General features: G+C 40.9%; 1 protein-coding gene across 1 annotated transcript in view; it reads right to left on the reverse strand.

Moving 5' to 3' along the window:
• LOC124722133 (katanin p60 ATPase-containing subunit A-like 1) overlaps positions 1–26,079 on the reverse strand; it is a 172,567-nt gene that overhangs the window by 53,323 nt on the left and 93,165 nt on the right. The window contains exon 4 of the mRNA XM_047247337.1: positions 4,918–5,221. Within this exon, the coding sequence (XP_047103293.1) occupies positions 4,918–5,221 (304 nt within the window). The remainder of the gene's footprint in view (positions 1–4,917; positions 5,222–26,079) is intronic.

The raw sequence follows: 26,079 nt of genomic DNA on the forward strand, positions 1-26,079 counted from the left end.
ACAAGTGTCCACCATCATCATGGTACTGTATGTTACTAAGGAAATGTGTATCATTCCATTACTCTTCAGTGTCTATTTCATTGATGTATACATCTTCATAAACAATAAATAATGCACAGTATGTGAATGTCTAAGTACCTCCACACTTGTTCTCCTATATCTTAGTTCTTCATCATGATCATAGATGTTAACCTCGAAACTTTATTATTAGGTTTTTTGCTGACAAATTTTGTGTATTGTGCTTATACGCAAAGTTAACCATCTGAAATGTTAGCCTGTCATCTGAAACATCAGGAACTTTATGCCATACTTTCTAAAATGAAAGCAGCTTCTTGTACCTTTACTTATTTTCTTCAAGTGCTACTAAACACACTTAAGAGCCAAAGAAACCAATTCACCTGTCTAATATCATGTAGGCCTCCCAAAAGCATGCAGAAGTGCCACAACACAATGTGGCATGGACTTGACTAATGTCTGAAGTAGTGCTGGAAGGAATTGACACCATGAATTCTGCAGGGCTGTCCATAAATCTGTAAGAGTACAAGGGGGTGGAGATCTCTTCTGAACAGCATGTGGCAAGGCATACCAGATATGCTCAATAATGTTCATGTCTGGGGAGTTTTTGGCCAGCAGAAGTGTTTGAACTCAGACATGTTCCTGGAGCTACTCTGTATCAATTCTGGATGTGTTGGGTGTTGTTGGAATGCACAATGGACATGAATGGATGCAGGTGATCAGACAGGATGCCTACGTACATGTCACCTGTCAGAGTTGTATCTACACATATCAGGGGTCCCATATCACTCCAACTGCACATGCCCCATACCATTACAGAGCCACCACCAGCTTGAGCAGTCCCCTGCTGACACGGAAGGTCCATGGATTTTTGAGGTTGTCTCCATACCCATAGGCGTCCATCTACTTGATATAATTTGAAATGAGACTCCTCTGACCAGGCAACATATTTCCAATCATCAACAGTCCAATGTTGGTACTGACTGTCCTAAAGCTTTGTGTTGTGATGTTTCATTGAATGGTTCACACTGACACTTGTTGATGGCCCAGCATTGAAATCTGCAGCAATGTGCAGAAGGATTGCACTTTTATCACATTGAACAATTCTCTTCAGTCATTGTTGGTCCTGTTCTTGAAGGATCTTTTTATGGCCGCAGCAATGTTGGAGATTTGATGTTTTACCGGATTCCTGATATTCACAGTACACTCGTGAAATGGTCATACAGTAAAATCCCCACTTCATCACTACCTTGGAGATGCTGTGTCCCATTGCTCATCTGCTGACTACAACACGGCATTCAAAGTCACTTAAATCTTGATAACCTGCCATTGTTGCAGCAGTAACCTATCTAACAACTGCGCCAGACACTTTTTGTCTTATATAAGTGTTTCCAACTAGAGCACTGTATTCTGCCTATTTGCATATCTCTGTACCTGAGCATGCACACTTTTACCATATTCTTTGGTGCTTCAGTGTATATTCTGTTAATTTAATAACTGAGGTTGCACACCAGGGTTGATATTTTGAACAGCAAAAGATTTTAAAATTTCTGATTTTTTTTACACATTTGTAAATGTATTACTGCATATTTTTCTTTTAACCACTATGCCAGACATAAACATTGTGTTTATAACTCGATGTCTACTGACACATGTTATGTAAGGATGTTGTTCGTTGGGCAGGTGAACTGACAATCTCCCATGATATTCTTACCATTATTTTACTTTATCTTACAAATCTTATATTATGCAATTTAAATCAGTTAAAAATGTTACGACTACTGGTTAGAAATAGATGTCAATGGGAATACAATAAATGAAACTCTATGTAAAAGTCTAAGCATTCAGATGGATAATAAACTGAGTTGAACCAGCATAAAGGGTAAGTTCTCCAAAAAGCTCCTATCTGTCTGCTTGGCATTTGAAAATCCCTACCACTGTGTAATCTGCAGATTGTGTTAACATACTTTCATTCAGTACTGCACTATGGTGCAGTGACATAATTTCCTGGGACAGTGCAGGAAAGGTTAAAAAAGTATTTTTTCTAAGGGCACATGCAGTTAAAATATTTTGTAAAGTTTCTAACCAAGCATTTTGCAGAATCCTCTTCATAGACTCTGGGATTTTTATACTGGTGCACCAATAAATTTACTTCCTAACATTATTTGTGGTTAATAATAAGTACAAATTTAGACTACGCATACCTGGCTAGGGTTCAAAATGTATGTGTCAGCCATGAATGTTAGCAGTAATATTGACACAGTTCATAGTAGTTATGTTACTTTCTGAAATGACCATAGGTCTCACAGAGGTCTAGGTAAGCTTTTACATAATATCCACCACAATCAATTTATGCTACATGGTGCATGTGTCATGAAGAAATTACCATGAAAGACAGTTTTCCCTAACATGTATGAATCTGGCAGTGTAAGACGATAGATAATGTTTAAATAAACAGCAATCCTGTTACAAATATGTTAATGTAGGATATGATGTCCTTTGATTTTTCTGATACCCCGAGCTGCTCACTTGGTAGGTATAGGAACTTTACCTACATATTGCTGTAAACACTGATAAATGTTTAGTTACTGCCAAAGAGTTTCAGAGGACTGTCATCTGCAACAATAATTTCACACTAAATGTTTAATTTTTTTCTCTGTTGCTATTGCCATATTGTTGAAAAACACTAAAATTTAATTTATGCTGACTGGTCTAAGCTATATGACATATCATGTTTTTACATGTCACCTAGAAAGCAAGAGCAGCTTTCTATATTCATTATCGAATGAGTTATCAAGAATGAAGTATGGATCACATCAACATTATATTCAGTTGATAAAAGGTTGGTTTCAGTATAAATTTTGTAGTCTGATCAGCCTGAAGTAATTACATGCAGAACTGTGAGTAGTATAAAATGTCTATTTTTCCTAGCTTACTATTACTCCGTGAAGAAATGAGATCTATCTGTTTGTTGAGAATGGAGAAGGTCACTCTTCCAGGTGAAGCACCATACATTAGTATTTGTGATTATGGGGCAACTATTCACAAGTCTGAGCTGCAAGAGATGGCTGTCATGTATGTGTGAGGTGTGCTTCCTTGTGTGAATGAATGTGTGTGTGTTTTCTTATTAAAAAAGGCTTTGGCCAAAATCTAAATGTGTAATAATATTTTCATTGTGCCTGTCTCCAGCTCAACATGTCATCTTTATGGTGAGTAGCAATCTATCCTTTTCTTATACAGCTGATATTTCAACCTGGTGTTTCCATTATTTTATACATGAGTGATTTCAGTTCAATAACCTATTCTTCATTATGAATTATGGGAATATTCTGCATCTAAGAAAAAATAAGGATTTTTTAAACCAGTATGCTTAGAATACTATTAGAAATTCCTATGCGTCTTATGTGTGATTAACATATATGTATTCCCGAAGAAAAAATTAATGTTTAAATTGATATGATTCCTAAAGTAGCAAGATTATGAAACTGTGAGACTCCAACGTGTTCAGAACCCATACCATCTGTAACTTCCAACTAAAGGACAGATCTTTTACACAGATGCAAAATGTTCTACATAAATGGATAATGTCCATATAGAACACCCAACATTCCTACATTATCCTTTGTCTGAACTTCAACAATATTATGTAATCTGCCTAGCTCCTTCTGCTTTCACACCACTGACTCTGTCACACTGTTCTTCTTTTTTCTTCCTATTACTATTCCAGTCCTCCTTAACATTGGTTCTATAGACTGATATTTTTCTGAATACCTCTAAATTTTATGTGTGTAACTCACTTTTTACATTAGTATTTATTTAATTTGATATTTATTTAAATATTATGTTTTTATTTTATTCCAGTATCCAAAGCAATATATCAGCAACCTCAAAATTATGTTTATCTTCCTGATAACCTTTTTGTTTGAGGAAACGATGTCTTACCGCTCAGCAAGTGGAAATCTCCATTTTTTTGTGTGCCTTACTGTCACTCAGTACTATTTTTAAAGGCAAATTGTGGCTGTCTCTACATAATTGCACATCATCATGAGAAACATTCATTGTCTTGCTAGTTAGTGATGATTACATGAAGTAGTAGTGGAAGGCTAACTATGTTATGTACTTAATTATGGAGACAGGAAATGGCGTATCCCATTTCAATGAAATACTACTGATAAAATTCAGCATATACAGGAGATTAAAAATGAGTATGGCTCTGGCAAGGCTGCATTGGCAAAGCATATACATGAAATTCAGAGATGAATACAGTAACTCCCAATAGCATGTCTGGTCCAAGTTAAAGTCTTTCAGAAGATTTATAACATAGAATGTTAAATTTTGGATGTTCTTTCTGTGGAAAGTTGTTAAGGAAACTTTTGAACACCGGTGTGTTATGGAATTTGGTTTTACTTTGTTGTTTTTGTACCTGTAAGGGAAAATCCACATGAGCAAGATAAGAAGCAGTAGGACACACATAGGTCTCATCATGCTTCCTCTACATATAGAACACAGGAGGAACAGAATGGTGGTCGTGTTAAGCAGTACCTGACAGCCACTAACCAGTGGCATGAAGAGTGCAGATGTCAATCAATACCCAGGGCACCTGAGGTGAGGGTATTTGCTCTCATGTCTGCTGCAATGATTTAGTATTAAACTGTTCTTTTTGTTAAGTAGGAGATATAAAACATAATTTCTGATACCACACATCCATAGTGTATTTTAAATACAAAAAGTTATTCAAGCAGTAGAGAAACATTTCTCATGTACACCTTCTCCTGGTTTTTTAATACTTTCATCATATTTTGCTGAAATTTTTGATTATTCTTGAGTTGTGTTAGTAATACCATGTAACTCAACAAAATATTACTGTCTAAAATAAGTGTGTAACTGAATATTGTTCATCACCTGAAGTATTGCTTTTGCTTCGCTCAGCCCAGCGACACGGTTCCACTGCACATTAGGATTTCTATGAATGATATCCTTTTCAAGTGTCTCTACAAGATGCTGTTCATACTGGGCAGCCTGGAACACTTTTGGTGGGGTTTCATGAGAATCACTATCTTGTGAAGGTGTTGCAGATGGTAATGAAGGCGGTCCCTCATTGCTCCGTCTTACAGGTCCTTGTGTTTTCACGCTCACTGCTGCTCCAGGATGTGACCGCTTTGTCAGGCATGGAGTGCGGTCCATTGAATGAGACTTCCTGGATCGGCTACAATGAAAGAAGTCAAAAGTCTTAATGAAAAATTTACTTGGTGAAATTGTAATGACTTATTGTTAAATGTGTAATGAATTTAGATATTCACTAATATAATACTATGACAACTAGCTCGAAACTGAAGTTATGGTATGCATTTTTGTTTATAAGAATTAATTATGGAGCACATTTATGATTCAAACTTTCAGAAAATATTGATGGTACTTCTTTCCTATCTTTCCACATTTTCAGTCATTGCAAAATTTGTGGGAATCAAAATTCAGACACATCTTAAACACATTTTCATTAATGAATAGCTTTCTAAACCATCTTAGAAGAGGTGATATACTGTGTGAGGGTCAATTTAAACATAGGACAATGTAACAAACTCTTAGTCAATGAAGAACCATCAAACACAGTGAAAACATGAAAGCATGTGACAGTATGGCTTCATGAACTGCCAGTAATGGAGGAGATGCATTGCAGTTTAAGAATCACTAAGTAAGAAATGGTGCTGTCCCTTAACTAAAAGTGGCTCATGTCAAAAGTGTGGCTGTGGTGGTATGCTCCTTCAGAACTACTTTTAGTAGAAAAAAAAGAAAATCCAAACTTAGCGACATTAAAATTATATTATAAACTGTACCATACAGATATGAGTTACTGAATATTAATGACAGGATATAACCCTCTAAGGTTGTGCTTAACAAGTTTGTAAGCTTCCAATACATTGTAAAATAGTGCTGTGACAATTTGTTGAATCACTTGAGCAATTGCATCTTGGGAATGTGGAAACATTTGTTTCAGCTCTTCATACTTATTATGAATGATCTTACAAAGGGTAAGCTGTGAACTTTTAAGAAATTCTACAAAAAGTGGATAATTTTGAGAAATATCTGGATAAAAAATTACTATGGTAGATATTATTCCAAAACATTGTGATTATTTTCTTTAAGAATTACAAATTTGTTAACTTAGGCATTCACAAGAAAAGTTGTTTTTATATAAAATCAGCCCTACAGAATTTTATGCAAAGAAGAGTGGTGTATTTGCTTGTGTGGCACACAGAGCAGATGGAGAGGGTGGCAACAGTTACTTGAGTGGCTCCTTTAATTATACTGCAGCTGTTTTGTGCTAACAAATAGGCGAGCTACAAGAAACATTTCTGAAAATGGTAAGGTTTTGGCTTTTATCTCCACATTTGCTCTGCAGCATTATTTAAAATTGTTTCTGCGATACTAATTTTCTGTATACCTTTTATGTAGCTCTCAGAGATGAGTTGTCCATCAAGACAATGTTAGACAATAAGGAACTGTTTTCTGGACTTCCACAAAAGATAATGGTTATACAGGTCACAAGTATCTCATTATTGTGTATTTCCATGTGTCAGAAAAGTGTATATACCCTGCCTGACAAAAATAGTGAAGCACCCAGTTGGGGAGGAGGGAACAAAATGAAACTTCATGGGTTGAGAGGGTATGTGATATTATTTCAGTGATTACAAGATTGGGGCAAATTTACAAAGAAGTTGACAGTAAAGTGGACCCACCTATCAGTATGACATTGCACTCTCTTTTGCCTGGCTTTATTTACTGATACAATTGTCAAGGGTGTCATAAAGCCATTGGACCCTCTCCAATGGCAAGTCATTCCTTGGTATCCTGGATACTGGCTCTTTGACAGAGTTGATGTCTCAGCTGGTCCTCAGCATTTTCTATCAACAACAAATCTTGATGTTGCTAGAACAGGAATACCTCAACATCACACAGAGACTTCACAGAGGCACTTTCCATGCGTGGATGATAATTGTTCCATTGAAAAGTAGCACCACAATACTGTAGTACGAGTGGTAGTATGCGAGAATGCAGGATGTCTGTTATGTTCCATTTTGCCATCACAGTTCTGTAATCAGTACCAGCTACGATGTAAAGTCATACCCGATGGCTCTACACACCATGATGCCAAGACTAATACCACTATGCCTCTTCAAAACATTGGAAGAATGGGACATCTTCCCACGTCACTACCATGCTTGTCGACGATGATCATCTAGCCTAGTGCATAATCATGATTCATTGCAGAATACAATGTGACATCTTTCATCAGCAGTCTAGGTTCCATGTTCATGGCACGTCTCCGAACACTGCTGTTTGTGTTGTGGCATTAATGGGAGCCTACATATGGGAAAGTAGTTCCCTAGTCTGGCTGCTGCTAATCTCTACTGAATGATGCAGGATGATACAGAACATTGCAGGGAATCCATTACTTGTTCTTGTATGGCAGGCACAGATGTGGAGGGGTTACAGTGTGCTTCATGCACTAATGAACTACAGTGGCTGTTCTACCTGTCACAGAGAATTGCAACTATAATCTTTTACACAAACACTGGTGTTTTATATGTTTGACAGCCGACCATGTCTTCTGGGTGCTTCACTGTTTTGTCAGACAGTATATATAACTACTAAGAAGCCAACATTTAATTCATCTGTAAAATCATTTCTGTAAAAAATAAATAACACTGCATAATATATTATAAAAAACTTGACCAATATGTCTTTTTATCAAATATCAAAATATCTTATATCATACCCTTGTATATTACAAATAGAGCACATACAATATTTTGATTTTATTGATCAATAATTCTGTCCACAAAGAGTTCAGCTCATGGGGAAAGATATCAGCTATCCTCATAAAAGAGCACTATTGTCACTTTGGAATTCTGTAGATGACATAGAACTAGTAGCAGGCACTCATACCACCATTGACAAATCATTTCAGGCAAGTGATGTCAGTTGTACGAATCACTGCAGTAAGCTAGGTTGAGAAGGAGATGTGACAGAATGGAAAAGGAGATATTGTATTTGGATGTGCATACAACCACACTGTGACTGATGTTGCCCAGTTTGTTAGTGTATCAATGTGGAATGTCGAATGTGTTTACAGGGAATAGTGTACTATTCACAGCCAAGTAACAGCATTTTAACTATGGTCATGATAAGGTCTTAACTAACAGGGATGTCAATGATGATCAGTTTCAAACTTGCCAGGAAATGGCATCAGTGAATGCAGTTTCATCTCAATAAGCTGTGAAGGGAGTGCAATGGACATTTAGCGTAGGGTGGTACCTCACAAAAGGCCATTACTCACAAATGCACATAAATCTACTTAATGAGCCAAACAACACAGAGGAATGGAGGCACATAGTGTGGCCTGATGAGTCATAGTTTCTCCCCTTTTCAAATGATACAAGGTGCTGAGTGCATTGGTGGCTCAATGAGGCATTTAAACTATAATGCACTGAGGGTGTAGGTCAGGATGGAGGTGGTCCTGTGATCTTCGAGGGATGTTTTTTTGTACCATGGCTTGAGCCCATTCATTCAGGCTACGGATGTATATTTCAGCATTCTTGCCAAACAGTTATCTTCCTTTCTTCTATATATTCATGGTGATATGTCATGGACACTACCATCTTTCATGATGGCAGCAGCTATGTTCACAGGTCTGCAAGCATATGTTCCTGGTTTGATGAACATTCAGGGACCCTATCAAACCTCAGCTTATAACAGACCAGAAAAGTTCTAACAAAAACTACCATATCACACAAGTATACCACACTGATTGAAAGAAACCGGAAAATTAATAGGTACATCTTTCTACCAAATTCTGTGACAAGGATCATTTTTCCACACAAGTGACAATATGTCATTTGCCACCCCCCCCCCCCCCCCCCACCCATTTTTCCACACAAGAAACATTTCATGCCCCCTTTCCCTTCTACTTCCCTTGCACGTACATTACCTTCCAAGCTGCAATTCCTTGGGCTCTTCATGAGACCTGTCAAAATAAACCTAAATCTACTGAACATGGAAATGGATTGGTTTTGCTACTAATTATGATACACTCTGTGTCAAATTTTTCACAAGAGGCACCTCTAGTGTGCCTCAGCCTGGTGCCCCAAGTGGCCCTTGGACCTTAAACAGGGCCCTCCTGTGGCAACGTAGAGATTATGACTCAGAAACATCCAGACGTGACAGAAATCTATGTAATGGGGAGAGTAAATGATTTTGAATAAACTTACAAAGTTTGTGGAAGTGACCTGGTATGATAAGATATCAGTAGTATGAAAAAGGCAACACCAAGTACTAGTACTGAACTAAGTGTTATTAGTGTTCTATGCCCCACAGAAAATTGGATATAGGTAGATGAGTTAGTTTCAATTTCTACATGAGGCTACATACTGTCAGATTATTTGTGTAAAAGCAGTTATGAGACTAAAAAAGAGTAGTAATGCAAAGCTATTATAAAATTATTTATACACAGAGATATATGCAAATACAGTTGTTGCTTACATCTATAGCTATGCAAGAAATCAACACTTCTATGTGGGAAGTTCAACACTGATTTGTATTGGAACTAGCAGTAATGGAGTAAGGTGGAACTATTGACTTGTTCTTATACCATTCCTGATAGTAATATACACATAGGGGACAATTTCACAAAATAGTTAATTTTGTATTCAGGTTGTATTTTATCAGAATTAATTGTTCAAAATATTGTTGCAGAAGAAGCTGAGTAGTGCAGCCGCTGTAGTGTAGTGGTTATGATACTAGACTGTTGCATGGAGGGTCGTGAGTTCAAAACTCACCTGAACTGAAACATTGCTATTCTAGAAGTATCCACAAATGGCAAGAATCATTGTACCGGAATGTTCTGTAACAGTATATATACTGTATGTGTTCCGGCTGGAGGCAGTTCACTCCGCGCTCTTGTATGTGCAAGTGCTGAATAAACCTTCGTTAAGTAAAGTTAGTGTTCGTCATTCATCTCCTAACACCTTCCTCTGCGTGACATTACTCTGGTGGAGGCGCTGGGTATTGGAACTTGTGATACCACACATTGTCGACGACACAGTGGCTCCCATCAGGCCACGACAGAGCCGCCATTTACGTGGCGAGAAACCCGAGTTTGAGGCATATTCTATAGATCCCAATCTATCAGACACAGAAGAAGAAGATGACGTCACGATAACAGCAACTGTGTGCTATCACATGAGACATCCTTCCGGGTTCTCTGGTGACGATGGTCAAGACCCAAACAAGTGGCTGAAGGTATACGAGCTTATAGCAAAATTTAACAAATGGGATGACACCGTGTGTTTGGCTAATATATTTTTCTACTTGGAGGGCACTGCCAAGCAATGGTATGAGAACAACGAGGAGAAGTTCACAAGCTGGGAAGTATTCCAGGCGGAACTGCGCGAGTATTTTGGCGACACACAACGACAGAAGTGCAAGGCTGAAGATAAATTAAAGTGCAGGGCACAGCGTCCAGGAGAAACTACAGCATCCTACATTCAAGGCGTCTTGGAGCTGTGTAAAATAGTGGATCCTCAAATGAAGGATGAAGATAAGGTTGCACATCTCATGAAGGGTGTCGCTGAGGACATGTATCAAGCCCTACTCCTGAAGGAGGTTTCGACAGCAGACGACTTCATAAAATGGTGCTAGTATATCGAGACAATGCATCAAAAAAGAATTACACGCAAGAAGTTTGAACGGCTTCCAAGCGTCGTATCGATGTCTGTGATGGAGGAAGAAACTGATTTCACAAGTGTTCGTTGTCGGATAGTGAGAGAGGAAGTTCATAAGGCACTTGGATTTCACGTCGAGCAAAAAACCGAGACGGTTCAAGAGGTCATAAGGGAGGAAGTGGAACGGACATTGAACCCAATCTCTCGTCCTTCATTCCTCTTTAAAACAATAAAAAAGTCGAGACCCAGGCGAAGTTACGTTTCTACAATGCCGCATGAGGAACCTGTTTAGGTACCAAGGAAGACTGATGTCTGGAGGACCCAGGGTAACCAACCAGTATGTTTCCACTGCGGACGACCGGGACATGTGATGCGTTATTGTCGAGAAAGGATATTTGATGGAGCCCGCGCCAAAAGACAGCAGAACGATCTTAGCCGTCGCCAACTCCGAGACGACGAAGATGAACAAGAAGAGGTGGGCGCCAGACGACGTAGGTCACCATCGCCGCAAGCTAGCCGCTGGAGAGGACGCTCCCCAACACGCCGATCAAGGTCCACATCGCCGTTTAGAAGCTGCAGCCGATCACCTAGCCGCCGCCACCTGGAAAACTAAAGAGTGCGACCTTCCTTGGAGGTGAGACTGTCGAAGAGAAAAATCCTCCGCTGTCGATCACTACAAAAATGATAGGAAACTACGTCGATGTCCTCATGGATGGCCAACCAGCCCAAGCTCTTGTGGACTCTGGAGCATCATAATCAGTCATTTCGGAGAAGTACCATCGCCAGTTGCAGAAAACCGTATTCGTCGACAGCAAAACATCTCTGCTGAAGGAGGCTAATGGGAAATATGTAAAACCTACAGGAAGATGTGTCATTCATGTGGGTATAAGTGGCCATACACAGCTGTTAGAATTCATCGTCTTCGAAGAGTGTAATCATGACGTCATTCTCAGATGGGACTTTCTGATAGCTTCTCAAGCAATTATAGATTGTGGTCGCTCCAAGATTATGGTAGATGAGATGAGGTACTCTGGACAGGAAGATGCGCATCCGAGTGTGTGGAGACTATGTGTGCTGGATGAAGTGATCATTCCTACAGTCAGCACTAGAAAGGTAGCTGTCATGTGTCATGCCATGCATCAACCCATGGATCTTGAGTGGAATGTAAGAGAAGCAAACCACTGGAGAATAACTTGGTCATCCCAGCCTCTGGCATCTCGTTTAAGAACGGATTCGGTGAATTGTGGATAGTTAAGTGTCGCCGAGAACCGCAGATCCTTCCAAGATGCATGTGCGTAGTAAATGCTGAGCTGTTAATTGCAGGACAGCTGAGCGTCATAGAAACTTCCCATGCCGGGTCTGTGGGCGAAATTAGCGCTACTTTCGCGCTACCACTACGAGACAAGATCTTCTAGCTCGACTATCACCAGATCTCACTAAGGAACAACAGAAGAAGCTAACTGCCATTCTTCAAGAGTTCTCTGAATGCTTCAATCCACAGGTGAAGAGCAAATTAGGCAAATCGTCAGTGAAGCACTGGATTAACACTGGAGACCATCAACCAATAAGCCAGAGAGCATAACGTGTGTCAGCAACGGAACGTCGAATAATTTGCCACGAAGTAGAGAAAATGATGAAGAATGACATCATTCAGCCTTCGCAGAGCCTATGGTCGTGACCAGTGGTTCCTGTCATGAAGACAGATAGCAGTTGGCGCTTTTGTGTTCATTACAGGAAGCTTAATAAGATAACTACAAAGGACCTTTACCCTCTTCCATGAATTGATGATACACCAGATTGTCTGAAAGGGGCTAAGTTTTTCTCAACCATGGACATGTACTCGGGATACTGGCAAATCGAAGTAGATGAGGCTGATCGTGAGAAAACTGCATTCATCACCCCTGAGGGCCTGTATGAATTTAAGGTAATACCGTTTGGTCTGTGTAATGCACCAGCAACTTTGGAACGAATGATGGATAATCTTCTAAGGCACCTGACGTGGACGATGTGTCTTTGTGAATTAGGTGACATTATAGTGTTCTCAGAGACATTTGATGAATTCATAAAAAGACTGAGGGCCGTTCTTAAAAGCCTCCAACAAGCCAGACCGTACCAACAAGCCGAACTGAAACTTAATGCAAGAGAGTGTCCCTCGGAGCAAAAGAAATCTAAATGGTTGGACACCTTGTGTCAAACGGAGGTGTACGGCCAGACCCAGAAAAGGTAAGAGCTATGACGGAATTTCCTATCCCTAAAAGTATTAGAAATGTGAGAAGCTTCCTCAGATTGTGTTCTTATTACCGTCGTTTTATCAAAGACTTTTGTATCAAAGCCAGGCCACACCAAGACTTGTTAAAAGCCGATGCTAAATTTATCTGGGGTGGTGCTCAACAAGATTCTTTCGATTTGCTGCAAAAAGCTCTGACGACTGACCCTGTACTTGATCTGTATGATGAAAGAGTACCTACAAAACTACACACAGATGCCAGTGGGTATGGGATCCGTGCTGTTGTAGTGCAGATTTCGGATGGAAAAGAGAAGGTTATAGCCTATGCGTCTAGGACACTTAAAAAAGCCGAGAGAAACTACTCAACTACAGAAAGAGAATATCTTGCTGTGATTTGGGCCATGTGCAAATTTCGACAGTATCTCTACGGAAGGCCATTCACAATTGTTACAGACCATCATTCACTTTGTTGGTTGACAGATCTTAAGGATCCAACAGGACGACTCGCCAGGTGGGCACTACGACTTCAAGAATATGACATTACCATAATGTGCAAAAGTGGGATAAAACACCAATATGCCGACTGTCTCTCAAGAAACCCTGTGCAAGACCATCAAGACTTTGATGAAGATAATGACTGTCTCGCTGCACTCTAGGATCTCTCTGCTGAGCAGAAGAAGGACGCCAAGATATCTCAAATTATGCTTCCTTGTATCGGTCAGAGGATGTGAAAGGACAATTTAAGGTAGTTAAAGGATTACTTTGCAAGAAAAACTTTGATCCGTTTTTGAAAGAGGTGGTTACCAGTGATTCCTAAACACATGCGCTTAGATGTTCTACAGAAATTCCATGACGCACTTGAGGCCGGACATTTAGGATTTATTAAGACATACGATAGGATCCGCAAGAGACTTTTCTGGCCGGGTTTATTTAGGAGTGTCCGTCACTATGTGTCGCACTGTAGCGAGTGCCAGAGGAGAAAGGCAGTTCCTCAGAAACCACCTGGCCGACTCATGCCAATTGCACCAGCCGAAACGCCTTTCCATCGTATTGGGCTTGACCTCCTCGGACGGACGGCAGGAGTGGCCGAGCGGTTCTAGGCGCTACAGTCTGGAGCCGCGCGACCGTTGCGGTCGCAGGTTCGAATCCTGCCTCGGGCATGGATGTGTGTGTTGTCCTTAGGTTAGTTAGGTTTAAGTAGTTCTAAGTTCTAGGGGACTGATGACCTCAGCAGTTAAGTCCCATTGTGCTCAGAGCCATTTGAACCTCCTCGGACGATTTCCAACGTCTGCTTGTGACAATAGATGGATTGTTGTTTGCACTGATTGTCTGACGCACTATGCCATTACAAAAGCCGTGAAAACAGCCGAAGCATTCAAGGTAGCCAAATTCACCGTAGAAGACATTGTATTGAAACACCGTGCCCCAAGGTCGTTAATTACGTATCGAGGGAAAGTTTTTCAATCGAATCTTGTGACAGAGATAAACTGTCGGTGCATTACTCATCACATGACGACTGCCTACCATCCGCAAACTAACGGGCTTACTGAACACTTAATAAGACCTTGGCCGACATGCTATCAATGTTCGTCAATGTTGAGCAGAGCAACTGGGATGAGGTGCTACTTTTCGTGACGTTTACCTACAACACCGCCAAACAAGACACCACAGGATTTACGCCATATTTCCTAGTGCATGGGCGTGAGGCGACTACGACGATCGACACTGTGTTTCCGTTACATCCTGATGACGTGGAAGACGTCTACATCGGCCAGATAATAAACAGAGCTGAGGAAGCTCGGCAGTCAGCTAGACTCCGTACGTTGCAGGCTCAAGAAAACGATCGCCGAAGGTATGACACAAGCCACCGCCCTGTTGTCTACCAGTCTGGTGACCTCGTCTGGATCTTCACTCCTGTTCGGAAGGTTGGTCACTCTGAGAAACTCCTCAGGCGCTACTTTGGCCCTTATAAGGTTGTAAGACTGTTGTCTGATGTTACGAAGTTGAAGACTTCGAACCTGACACAAGACGACGAAAGATGAGAGATACGGTCCACGCCCTTCGAATGAAGCCCTATAAGGCTCCTGCAACCCAGGGTACAGTCGAAGCTCCAGCGACAGGCAACAAGTGGAAAGGTAACAAAGATCGTAGCGGCAGGGTGAACATCAGTCATCGGGAGTCAGAGTATGCAAGACCGATGACTCATTCCTGGACTAGGAGGATGTAACAGCGAGACGCTGTTCTCTTAAGGAGGGAGCAATCTCGCAGAAGAAGCCGAGTAGCGCAGTCACTGTAGTGCAGTGGTTATGATACTAGATTGTTGCATGGAGGGTCGTGAGTTCAAAACTCACCTGAACTGAAACATTGCCATTCTAGAAGTATCCACAAATGGCAAGAATCATTATACTGGAATGTTCTGTAGCTGTATATATACCGTAAGTGTTCTGGCCAGAGGCACATCGCTCTGCGTTCTTGTATGTGCAAGTGCTGAATAAATTTTCGTTAAGTAAAGCTAGTGTTCGTCATTCATCTACTTACACCTTCCTTTAAGTGACAATATAGTTTCTAAATCACTAACAATGATACTTATATTAAATAACCTGGAAATAGAATTTCAAGAACTTGTAGAGATGGAACTTATAAAGTGAACTAATAACTGATTTTGACTGACAGATTATTATTCAGTTTAAAGCTTTCACCCTCCCCTTTTTAGAGAACATCTTTATTTCTTCTAAAATACCATATTTCCCCAAATATTTGTAATTAAAATTCTTATTTGATGTCTGATTTTTAATCAGTGGCTGTTTTCAAAATTCAGTTCCACAATTTTGTAGCTCTGATTTGTCTGAGTTCAAAAATGCCCCTCTCACTAGCAAAAATTGTTAATTTACTATTTATTCTATCTACAAAATTTGAAATTTTAGCCATTTTTTTCCCAGGATTTGCAGATCCCGATGAGTATATGTATGGTATTTACAACATAATTCTTATAATATTGTCATTTTCCTTGATAAAAAACACATAGTTAATGACACTTCTTTGTCTGATCGTAATTTTGTGTCCACAAATTTTGCTAGTTTCCCTCTATAAAGTAAAATATAACAATAAATTTTGAATTTTATTAATACACACTTCTGTAACTCACTGTGCAGAACAGTGTTCCAGTTACTCCTTGTCTAACCACCAGACACTTACATGTAAATATCATTGTGAACTTCTTTTAGCTGACCAGTCCAGGTTAACATCTTATGGTCATGCTCAATTAAGATATACTATTGGTCAACTAAATGATTCCATCCAAATGTACTCTTATGATGTGATTCACTCTGTAGTTAGTTATTATTTTACAAACATAATATAAACTGTTCATATGAACACCTACTGTGTGCAGTTTTTGTATGACAGGATATCAAATTTTCAAATCCCCCCATACGCGAACAAGCAGTTTGTCATCCTTTGCTAGCTTTTTAAGTAATTTACTATGTGTGGCTTTGTCTGATGCATTTGTCAAACATTTAGAGTGTTTGATGTGTTTGAGAGAAGTTTTGATTTTTGGTGTTGATGTTTCATTGTGCAGATTTAGCAAAAAAGAGATTATTACACTACATCTCACTATCATGAGTTTTTGCAACTGTGGAAACTATGATCAAGGATAAAGACAAAACAGTACCGGCAATTACCAAAAGGGTAGACGTCTTGCCTCTTTCCCAGCCATACATGGTATTATGCTGGAAGAGTTAAAAAAAAGCAATATTTTATGCACAACACACAAGAAGGAGTGCAATAAAATAAAAAAAATATCAAAATTCACATATTCTTCCAAACACAATGTATATGTTTCCACAGTGTGATATTTTAATGAACTGTTGTTAGGCAACAAACTAGATGAAAATAAATTTTTGCATACTTGTGTCTTCTTTTTCAGTGTGAGGGCCAAGTAAAAAAAAAGAAAAAAAATTCCTTTAGCAGAGTTTCATAGCTATATGTCTCTCAGTTTTAACTATTTCCTGGACTAGCATCTTGTTTTCTTTTTCTTTTTTATACACAGTGTTAAAGCCAATGCAAGGAATGCTTTGTTTGCATTGGTTGCCATTCCCTCTAGAGTCAAAATACTTTGTAACATGCTATGCAACACACCTGCATCCATCATTGCCAAAGCAGTATGCACACATGCTGTTAGGTTGTATCCATCCATTGGTGGAATACTATAAACTTGTTCCTTTAGGTGTCCCCACAAATAAAAAGCTAGTGGAATAAGGTCCGGGGAACATGGAGGTCAGAATATTTGACCTCAGTGACAAATCTATTTCCATGAAAACGCTTAATTTAAATAGTTACACACATTCATTCTGAACCGTGGCTGTGCACCATCACGTTGAGACCATAGCTTTCGCCGAACACTAAGTGGGATGTTTTCCAATGAGCCAGGCAAAGTGCTGTAAAGAAACATACAATACAGGAGCACATTCAAATTTTCCAGCAATATGTAGGGGCCCAAAAGCACTCCTTCCATGATTCCAGGCCACAGATTTATGGCAAAGCGTGCCTACAAGTCATGCTTATGTGTGACATGTCGGTTGTGTTGTGACCAATAATGTCTGTTGTGGAGGTTAAAAATACCTTTGCGAGTGAAGCTAGATTTGTCTGTCCATATCACACTCTTCATAAAATGTTCATTATCTTCCACTTTTTGCAAAAGCCATTCACAAAACTGCATTCGTTGAATGAGGTCTTCTGGCCACTGGTGTTGAGTAAATGTGTAATGATACAGGTGCAATTCTTCACTAAGCAACGCTTTAACAACCAATTTTTGAAATATCTGAACTGCCTTGCAATATCATGGGTATTTCACTGAGGTGAATGGTGAATGGTATCAAGAATTGCATCCTGTGTTTGTGGAGAATGTCTAGTCCTTGAATGACAGCTGTCCATTACTTGTGGACAAAGACTACTGCTTCCCTGATGACATTGCTCCAGGAGACAAAAACATTCTTATCAGGATGTCACCTTTGAGGGTACTGTGCAGTATATGTACGAGCAGCAATAGCAGCTTGGTTATCGAATTCACCCAGTATCAAAAGCATAGTGGTGTATTCATTGTTTGTCTACTCCATCTGGAAGTCACCCTACATGAACTGGACAGGACTAGTTATGGTTGTGCACAGCCCAGTTAGTGGACACATAGAACAATGTCCTGATTATTAATGATAAGAAATGATAAAGAGTAGGGAAGAAACATCTAAAAAATAAAAACGTAAACTGATGAGGATTAGAACCATAAATGTGGTTTTGATGTCCCTTCAGTCCACTCAGTGACTTCCAATGTCTGGTACAGTAGTGCAGGGTGATACACGTTCCTCTGCACATTCCAATGAACTGCGTGCCAAGGAAGAACAAACTGCATGTAGGGGTATATGTGGTTCCCGAGAATAGATGGATAACTGTGTTAATCCACTGTGTCTTCCGACATGACAAGAACACCCAGGGAAGCCACGAAGACATTCCCCAGACCGTCACATTCCCTTCTCTATCCTGGACCCGCCTGACGATTGTTGCAGGGTGTTTGCTTTCAGAAGTTTGACATAATGGAGCGTAAAACTGATTTATCTGAAAAGACCTTCTGTCACCACTTAGTGGATGTCCAGTGGTGCTATTGGCAAGCAAATTCCAGCCTTCGTCGCTGATGAACAGCAGTCCATATGGGTGCACCTACATCTGCATCTACATGGATATGGTTCAAATAACACTTAAGGTTGTGGCAGAAGATTAATCAAACAAAGTGCACTCTAATTCTCTATTACTCCACTCTAGAACAGCACGCATAAAAAATGAACACCTATGCATGAACCATGCACCTGCTGCAGAGACCCATATGCAGCTACATGCACTAAATGGCCATGAGGAGATACTGTTAATAGTCCCTTGGTTCATCTTGTCAATTGCTCAACAGTTTTACATCTATTTGTCTGTACACATCTCTGCAGGCATCGTTCAGCCCTGTCATCTATAGTGCATGATGCACCACAGTTGCACCACAGATTTATAACCACTTAGCATCAGTTTTGGATATTGCAATTTTGCCATGCATGGTATGCTTTAACCATGGTGGCACGTGAACAGTTTACAAACATAGCCATTTCGGAAATGCTTCCACTCTTTTAAAATTTTAGAAAGCATTTTTGACTGGAGCACAGTGATTGGTATAAAATGTTAAAAATCAGTAGAAAACAGTCTCGATCACATTTTCAGACTTTTTATTTCTTGACAACCCCTTTTAGCCCTTTCCTCGGACCATCAGGCTCAAATCCCTGTAATACAGTAATGATACATATTCAGTATAGGGGGATGAAAATATGGCTAACGACGTCTAAAATATAAGCTACAAAGTATGATGTTATGCCCAGTATGTGTGGCGGCAGACAGAATGAGATACTTTGAAGTACAGTTGTTACTACTGAATAAGGCCTGAAAGCAAGTGATTGGGCCCTTTTAGACATTAGATAAATCACACCATTTCTGCACTGACAAAGATTGCGCTGTTCCTGCATACCCCGACACACATTATACTCTACACTGCTAATGCTGCCACCTGCTGTCTGTAAGTGGCTATAGCACTTTGATGTCGAACGTAGGTAATGGTTACATTAGTGTGACTGGGTCATGTACACTGATCCAGCCACAACATTATGACCACCTACCTAACAGCTGGTACGTCGACATTTGGCAGGGATAGAGTGGCAACGTTTCACGGTACTGAAGCAATAAAGCCTTGGCAAGTCGCTGGAGGGAGCTGGCACCACATCCGCCCACATGTCACCTAATTCCCATAAACTCCAAGGATGGGGGTGACAAGCTCTGACTCCACATTCAATCACATCCCAGAAGTGTTCGATTGGGTTCAGATATGGTGAATTGAGGGCCAGCACATCAATTGGAACTAGGCACTGTATTGAACCACTCCATCACATTCCTGGCCTTGTGACATGGCGCATTATCTTGTTGAAATATGCCACTGTTGTCAGGAAACATGATCGTCATGAAGCGGTGTAAGATCCTGCTTGGCAATCATGGTGCCTTGCACGAGCTCCACTGGATCAATGAAAGCCCACGTGAATGTTCTCCTAAGCAAACTGGAGCTGCCACCAGATTGTCTCCGTCCCACAGTACAGGTGTCAAGGAAATGTTCCCCTGGAAGGTGACGGATTCGTGCCCTCCCATCAGCATTGGGGTTCATCAGACCGTGCAGAGCATTACCACTGTGTCATTGTCCAGTGCTGATGATCACGTGCCCATTTCAGTCGTAGTCGCTAAACTCGTAGTTAATATTTCAACACGAAAAGTAGTATACTTCGCATATTTTCGTACGCTTATGTCATATGGTATTATTTTTTGGGGTAATTCTTCTGATTCAAAAAGGGTATTTTTGGCTCAAAAACGGGCTGTTCGAGATATGTGTGGTGTAAGTTCGAAAACCTCTTGTCGACCCCTATTCAATAGTCTGGGAATTTTGACATTGCCCTCACAGTACGTATTTTCTTTAATGTCGTTTGTTGTTAGCAATATTAGCTTATTCCCAAGAGTTAGCAGCTTTCACTCAGTTAATACTAGGCAGAAATCAAATCTGCATGTGGAATGCACTTCCTTGACTCTTGTGCAGAAAGGAGTGCAGTATTCTGCTGCATCCATTTTCAATAAGCTACCACAAGAACTCAAAAATCTTAGCAGTAGCCCAAACACTTTTAAGTCTAAACTGAAGAGTTTCCTCATGGCTCACTCCTTCTATTCTGTCGAGGAGCTCCTGGAAGAGCTAAAAAATTAAGCAAATTCCAGTGTTACATTCTTGATTTTCTTTATTTAAACTAACGACTTGTCACCTGAATATGTTTCTTATATTTCATTTTATCTGTTTCTACAATCGTGTTATAATTTCATGTATTGACTCGTTCCATGACCATGGAGACTTCTCCTAAATGTGGTCCCACGGAACAATAAATAAATAAAAAAAAAAAAAAACATTGGCACATGCATGGGAAGCCCATCGTTAGAAGTATTTGGTGCATTATTTGTTCAGACTCACTTGTACTGTGCCCAGCATTAATGTCTGATGTTATTTCCACCACATTTCACTGCCTGTTCTGTTTTACCAGTCTGCAACATCCGATATTCGTACTGAAGGGTGGCTGCCCAACCCCACGATGTCTCGAAGTGGTTTCAGTTTTTCGACATCTATAATGAAGGGTGGCCACCCAGCCCCATGATGTTTGGAAGTGGTTTCACCTTGGTTCCGCCATGTGTTGAAAACACTCACGATAGCACTCGCCGAACACTCGACAAGTAGTGCAGTTTCCAAAATGCTCAAGCTGAGCCTCCAGGGCATCCCCATTCTACACACGGACAACACATTCACTGATACTGCATGCACCATGCGTGTGTCTGACTAGCAGTCACTCCTTGTCAGATAATGCTGCTATCATCTGGATGGGTTTATATCAGTAGTAGGTTGGTGGTCATAATGTTGTGGCTGATCAGTGTATATACACTAGTCCTTTCCCCCACCTTCGCTCATGTATACATATTCAGCACATTTCTTCCTCTCCACTCTCTGTGTCCATCCCATTCTATGTAAACACAAACTCTCTCTCACTTCCTTTCTGTCTGTCTCTCTCTGTCTCTATCTCATACACACACACACACACACACACACACACACACACACACACACACATACAAGCACAGTGCTTCATTTGTGACAGTGCGATTCAGTACCCAATACCGGTACCTCTGACAAAAGAAAGCTTTAAAATAACGTTTTGGGATGTCTAAATTAAAAAAAAAAGAAAAATCACCCCCTAGAGTGCCACAGTACCAGAACGTTTTTTTGTTTTTGTTTTTGCAAATAAAGCAGTATGTAAGTTGCATTTTTGTTCTTGCACCAACAGAAGACCACTACGCTCCAAGCCAGGCATCGTGGTGCAGCCTGATGTGCTTGTGGTCGCCATCGCCAGACACACTCACTACAGGCAGGAAGCACAGGAACTTGGTGACGCAGCAACAGCTGTATAGCAGCAGAACGCACAGCAGCTGGAGACCATCGCCTCTGGGAAGATGCTGTCACATTCTCCATGTCACACACTAATGATTGAAATCAAACCTCAATAAAGAGGTCATTGTATCCATCACTTTACCTTCTTCAGCTGCACAACATTCTCCCTCAGCAGCGAATCCTAGCCCCCACTAAGCTATCAGAGCTGTCATGTTATAACTTATGTAAGGGGGACTGCTGGGGATGGACATAAAGAAGAAGATGAACAGCCAGACGACAGTAGCCATAACCTCGGATCTTCTGCAGCACGGACATCCTATGCAACAACACAATTTTTGTTAGAGCCTGTATGGTTGTTTTCCTATCCTCTCTCAGTAGGCAACATAGTGGAACAAATTTCGGCTCAGGGCGCTTATTTAGCAGTTAATAAACCAAGTAGCTCAGCTACTAAGTGAATCAGGGCAACTAAAGGAGGAAAGGAGGGAACAGACACTTCCTAGTGCACTTGTCCTGGGCACCAGCACTGCTGAATTGATAACACCATTTTCAGGAAAATCTGGAGAGCATATTTTGGCGTTTGTCGATAGTTTGGACACAGCTGCTATGTTAGGAAATTGGAGTAATGAGCAATTGTTGAGTACAGCCAAGTTAAAACTACTGGGGGCACATGGACACATGTGATGTACCACAAGAATTTAAGCAAAACGCTGTTGTTTGATGTCTTGAGAGAAGAGTTAGTAGGCAGATGTAGAAGGAAGGATACATCGAGACACTACCGTGAGCAACTTAACAGCTTGTTTCAAAAGCATGGGGAATTAGTAGAGTGTTTTGTAGATCGTATTAAGAAAATGAATGTCAATACATAAGAGCTCATGGAGGACGATAATGCTAATGAAGCCTACTTGTAAGAAGCTGAGCAAAGAGAACTTGACGCCTTATTACTGGGTTCACACCCAAAAATGTCTCGTAGAGTCGCGATGGAATTTCCAAAGACTCTAAACAAAGCAGCAGAAACAGTGTTGGTGCTAGCAAAACTGATGTGGTCACCGAACCTTTGAAAAATAAGGTCCTATTTAACACAGATCTTAAATGTTTTACATGTGGGTATATTAGGCCTGATTGCAGAGAATGGCAGTGCCAGATATGTACTTGGCTTGGACATTCTGAACAGAACTGCATGGACAGAAACTCGGAGAGGCATGGAACATGGCTAAAGGCCAGACCTCGCTCCTCTCAGTTAAACAAGGCAGCCAGTAAAAGTCAGCGCAAGTGCAAAATCAGTGGCAGACCCTTTTCTGACCAGTTACATGAAAGGGGACTTTGTAAATTTTTGTAAGACACCGGATTGCAGGTATCTGTGGCAAGTAAGGCTATACTTGATAAAGTGAAAGTGAATCCGCCATGTTGGTCACTAAGCAGCATAAGCTGGGGTCTTGTAGATTCAACTGGTTCAACTTTATTTGCTTTCTGAGTTGGGGAAGATAACTTCTGCGTTGGTGTAGACGTTTTTCCTGTGTTCGGCAGTGGCTACGTGGTCATTCTCGGTTTAGACTGCCTGGTTGCACATCACACCAAAGTTGACATTGAATGGCATATTGTAGAAATGGATGGAGTACCGTTTCATCTTTACTCTATGACCAGAATGCCATTACTGTCGCAAGATTCACCCCTAGGTCAGCGGCGACCACGTGATTGGTTTGAAGAACATTCTGGACAATTGGAGTAGATGATTTGGCCAATTCGAGTGGATGATTTGGCCATCCAGATCATATGATATGAATGCCATCAAATATTTATGGGACATAATCGAGAGGTCAGTTTGTGCACAAAATTCTGCACTGGCAACACTTTCGCAGTTATGGACGGCTACAGAGGCAGCACGGCTCAGCATTTCTGCAGGGGATTTCCAACGACTTGTTGTGGCCATGCCACACCGAGTTGCTGCACTACAGGGGGCAAAAGAAGGTCCAACACGTTATTAGGAGGCATCCCATGACTTCTGTCACCTGTGTAGACCTCAGTTGCCACTATAATTTTCACAGTAACTGGAATCATATACTACCAACTTATGTGGAAAGTAAACCCAATCCCATCCCTGCCGACTTCCATCTATGAGTTCAAACTTGTCGCAATGGCATCAACCAGAAGCAATGATATGAGGGACAAAGTGTACCTTGAACATAGACCTCTGCACAGAAATAAGTGCTACTGAATTCGAGCAAATAATGTACAGTGTGATACCATCAGTGGGGAAATAAATTCGAAGTGTAAATATTTGTAAATAACTAGTGATTTTATTGCAGTAAAATTTGAGGCCGAATTTTCTTCGTGGCAGGGAGGAATATAAAGGGATAAAGTTACAAGCGAGTCTTTGAACCAGCAAAAATTGCATCATGACGAAACCAGGGCACCGCTATTTCATTTGGAGTTGGCAAAGGGGCTGCACGGTCAGCAACTTCGCAACAGTACAGTGACGACAGACGACACGTGCCACTTGACGTAACCTACACAATTACTGAAACTCAGTTATGACAGCCGGAAAGTCATTGGCACGTTACAGACAGTTCAGTGTGGCACACTAGACGTGGTGAACAGCACGGAGAATCAGTATTTAAGGACGCTCAAAGCAGCCTGTCGTCTTCGAACAGGTGGCTAGTGCTATGACGTTGAGGCTATGCTATTCTGTCTCAGTGACGCAGATAATTCTGCCACAGCTGGGACATTAACCGCTGCCTGATGCCTAAGCCTCTGGGCACCAGGTGCGACTCCACACTTGACCACCATCCCGGGAGTATGATAGGTGGTTCCAGTCATGTCTGACCCCGCCAGGGTATTGACAGAAGACTGATACTCTCTGTGATGCAGGCTAATGTCCCTGCGTTAGCTGCAGCCAACCACACTCACTACAGCGAGGAAATATGGGAACCTGGCGATGCAGCACCTGCCGCCCAGCAGTGGAACCTGCCATCAGTAACCTGAGGGAGACGCCGTCATACTCCCCACGCCACACACTAATTATTGTAATGAAGCCTCATTAAAGAGGTCATCGAAACCATCATTGGACCTTCTTCAGTTGCCCGACATTTTCACTCAGCAGCGACTTCTAGTCCACACTAAGCTAGCAGTACCATCCTGTTTGTTTAAATTCGGATACATTACTTTTAAGCATGCACTTGAAGCTTGTTTGGAATCAATTTAGCATTTTTGGTAAATATTTGTAACTTCTTATATTGCTGCAATCAGACTTCTGCCATATTAGCTCGACACTGATAAGTGTGCGGCAGTATCGGATACGTAACGACATGGGATTGCTAGCTTGTTACCATTGAGCGGTTTGGCATCTGGCGGCCCCCATGCACTGTCAGTCACAACGCTTCTCACACACCTGATTTTGCTCCCTCTCTGCAATTAGGTAGTAACATGGCACTTACCTCAGCCTTCCTTTTGCATGATTCATTTATACCTCGGGCTTATCGCTTGTAATTGCACAATGTACCTTTGATGAGAGATGGTCTTTGTCGAATGATCATCTGTCGGTTGGAACAGAATGCATTAATATGCCAGGTGGTGGCTAGCTACCGTCTGACATTTTTACCAGTCGAAGAGACTGTATCTCCAGGATTGTGGCCGATCGTGAAGAAGTGGTCACTGGTACCTGCCTACACCACAGTAGAGATCCCTCGCTCTCCACCAGAGATAATAACACAATTCTTCACTCACAGCTCGAAGAAGATCGTAGCGTACGTTGTATTCAAGGACCAATATGAAGCAGTAACAAACAATCAATAATTCTACCAAGACCACGTGCTCTGAGATACACTGGGCAAAAAGATGAATAACGCATTTGTTTCTTTTAATGTATGTGGTACTCTATTAACTCACTTTCTTTCATTTGACGTTTTCCCAACACCACATACCTGATCGTTGTTAATTTACCTTCAGTGATCTGGCGTCCAGCAATTATTAATAACGGCTGATAGGAGAGGTGAGATACAGTATAAATGGTCCATGAAGTGGGACTATGCAAGTTGCTATCTACAAGATGAAGCTAATAAAATGGATTGAGGAAACCA

This window comes from Schistocerca piceifrons, chromosome X, assembly GCF_021461385.2.
Source record: "Schistocerca piceifrons isolate TAMUIC-IGC-003096 chromosome X, iqSchPice1.1, whole genome shotgun sequence".
Taxonomy (NCBI): domain Eukaryota; kingdom Metazoa; phylum Arthropoda; class Insecta; order Orthoptera; family Acrididae; genus Schistocerca; species Schistocerca piceifrons.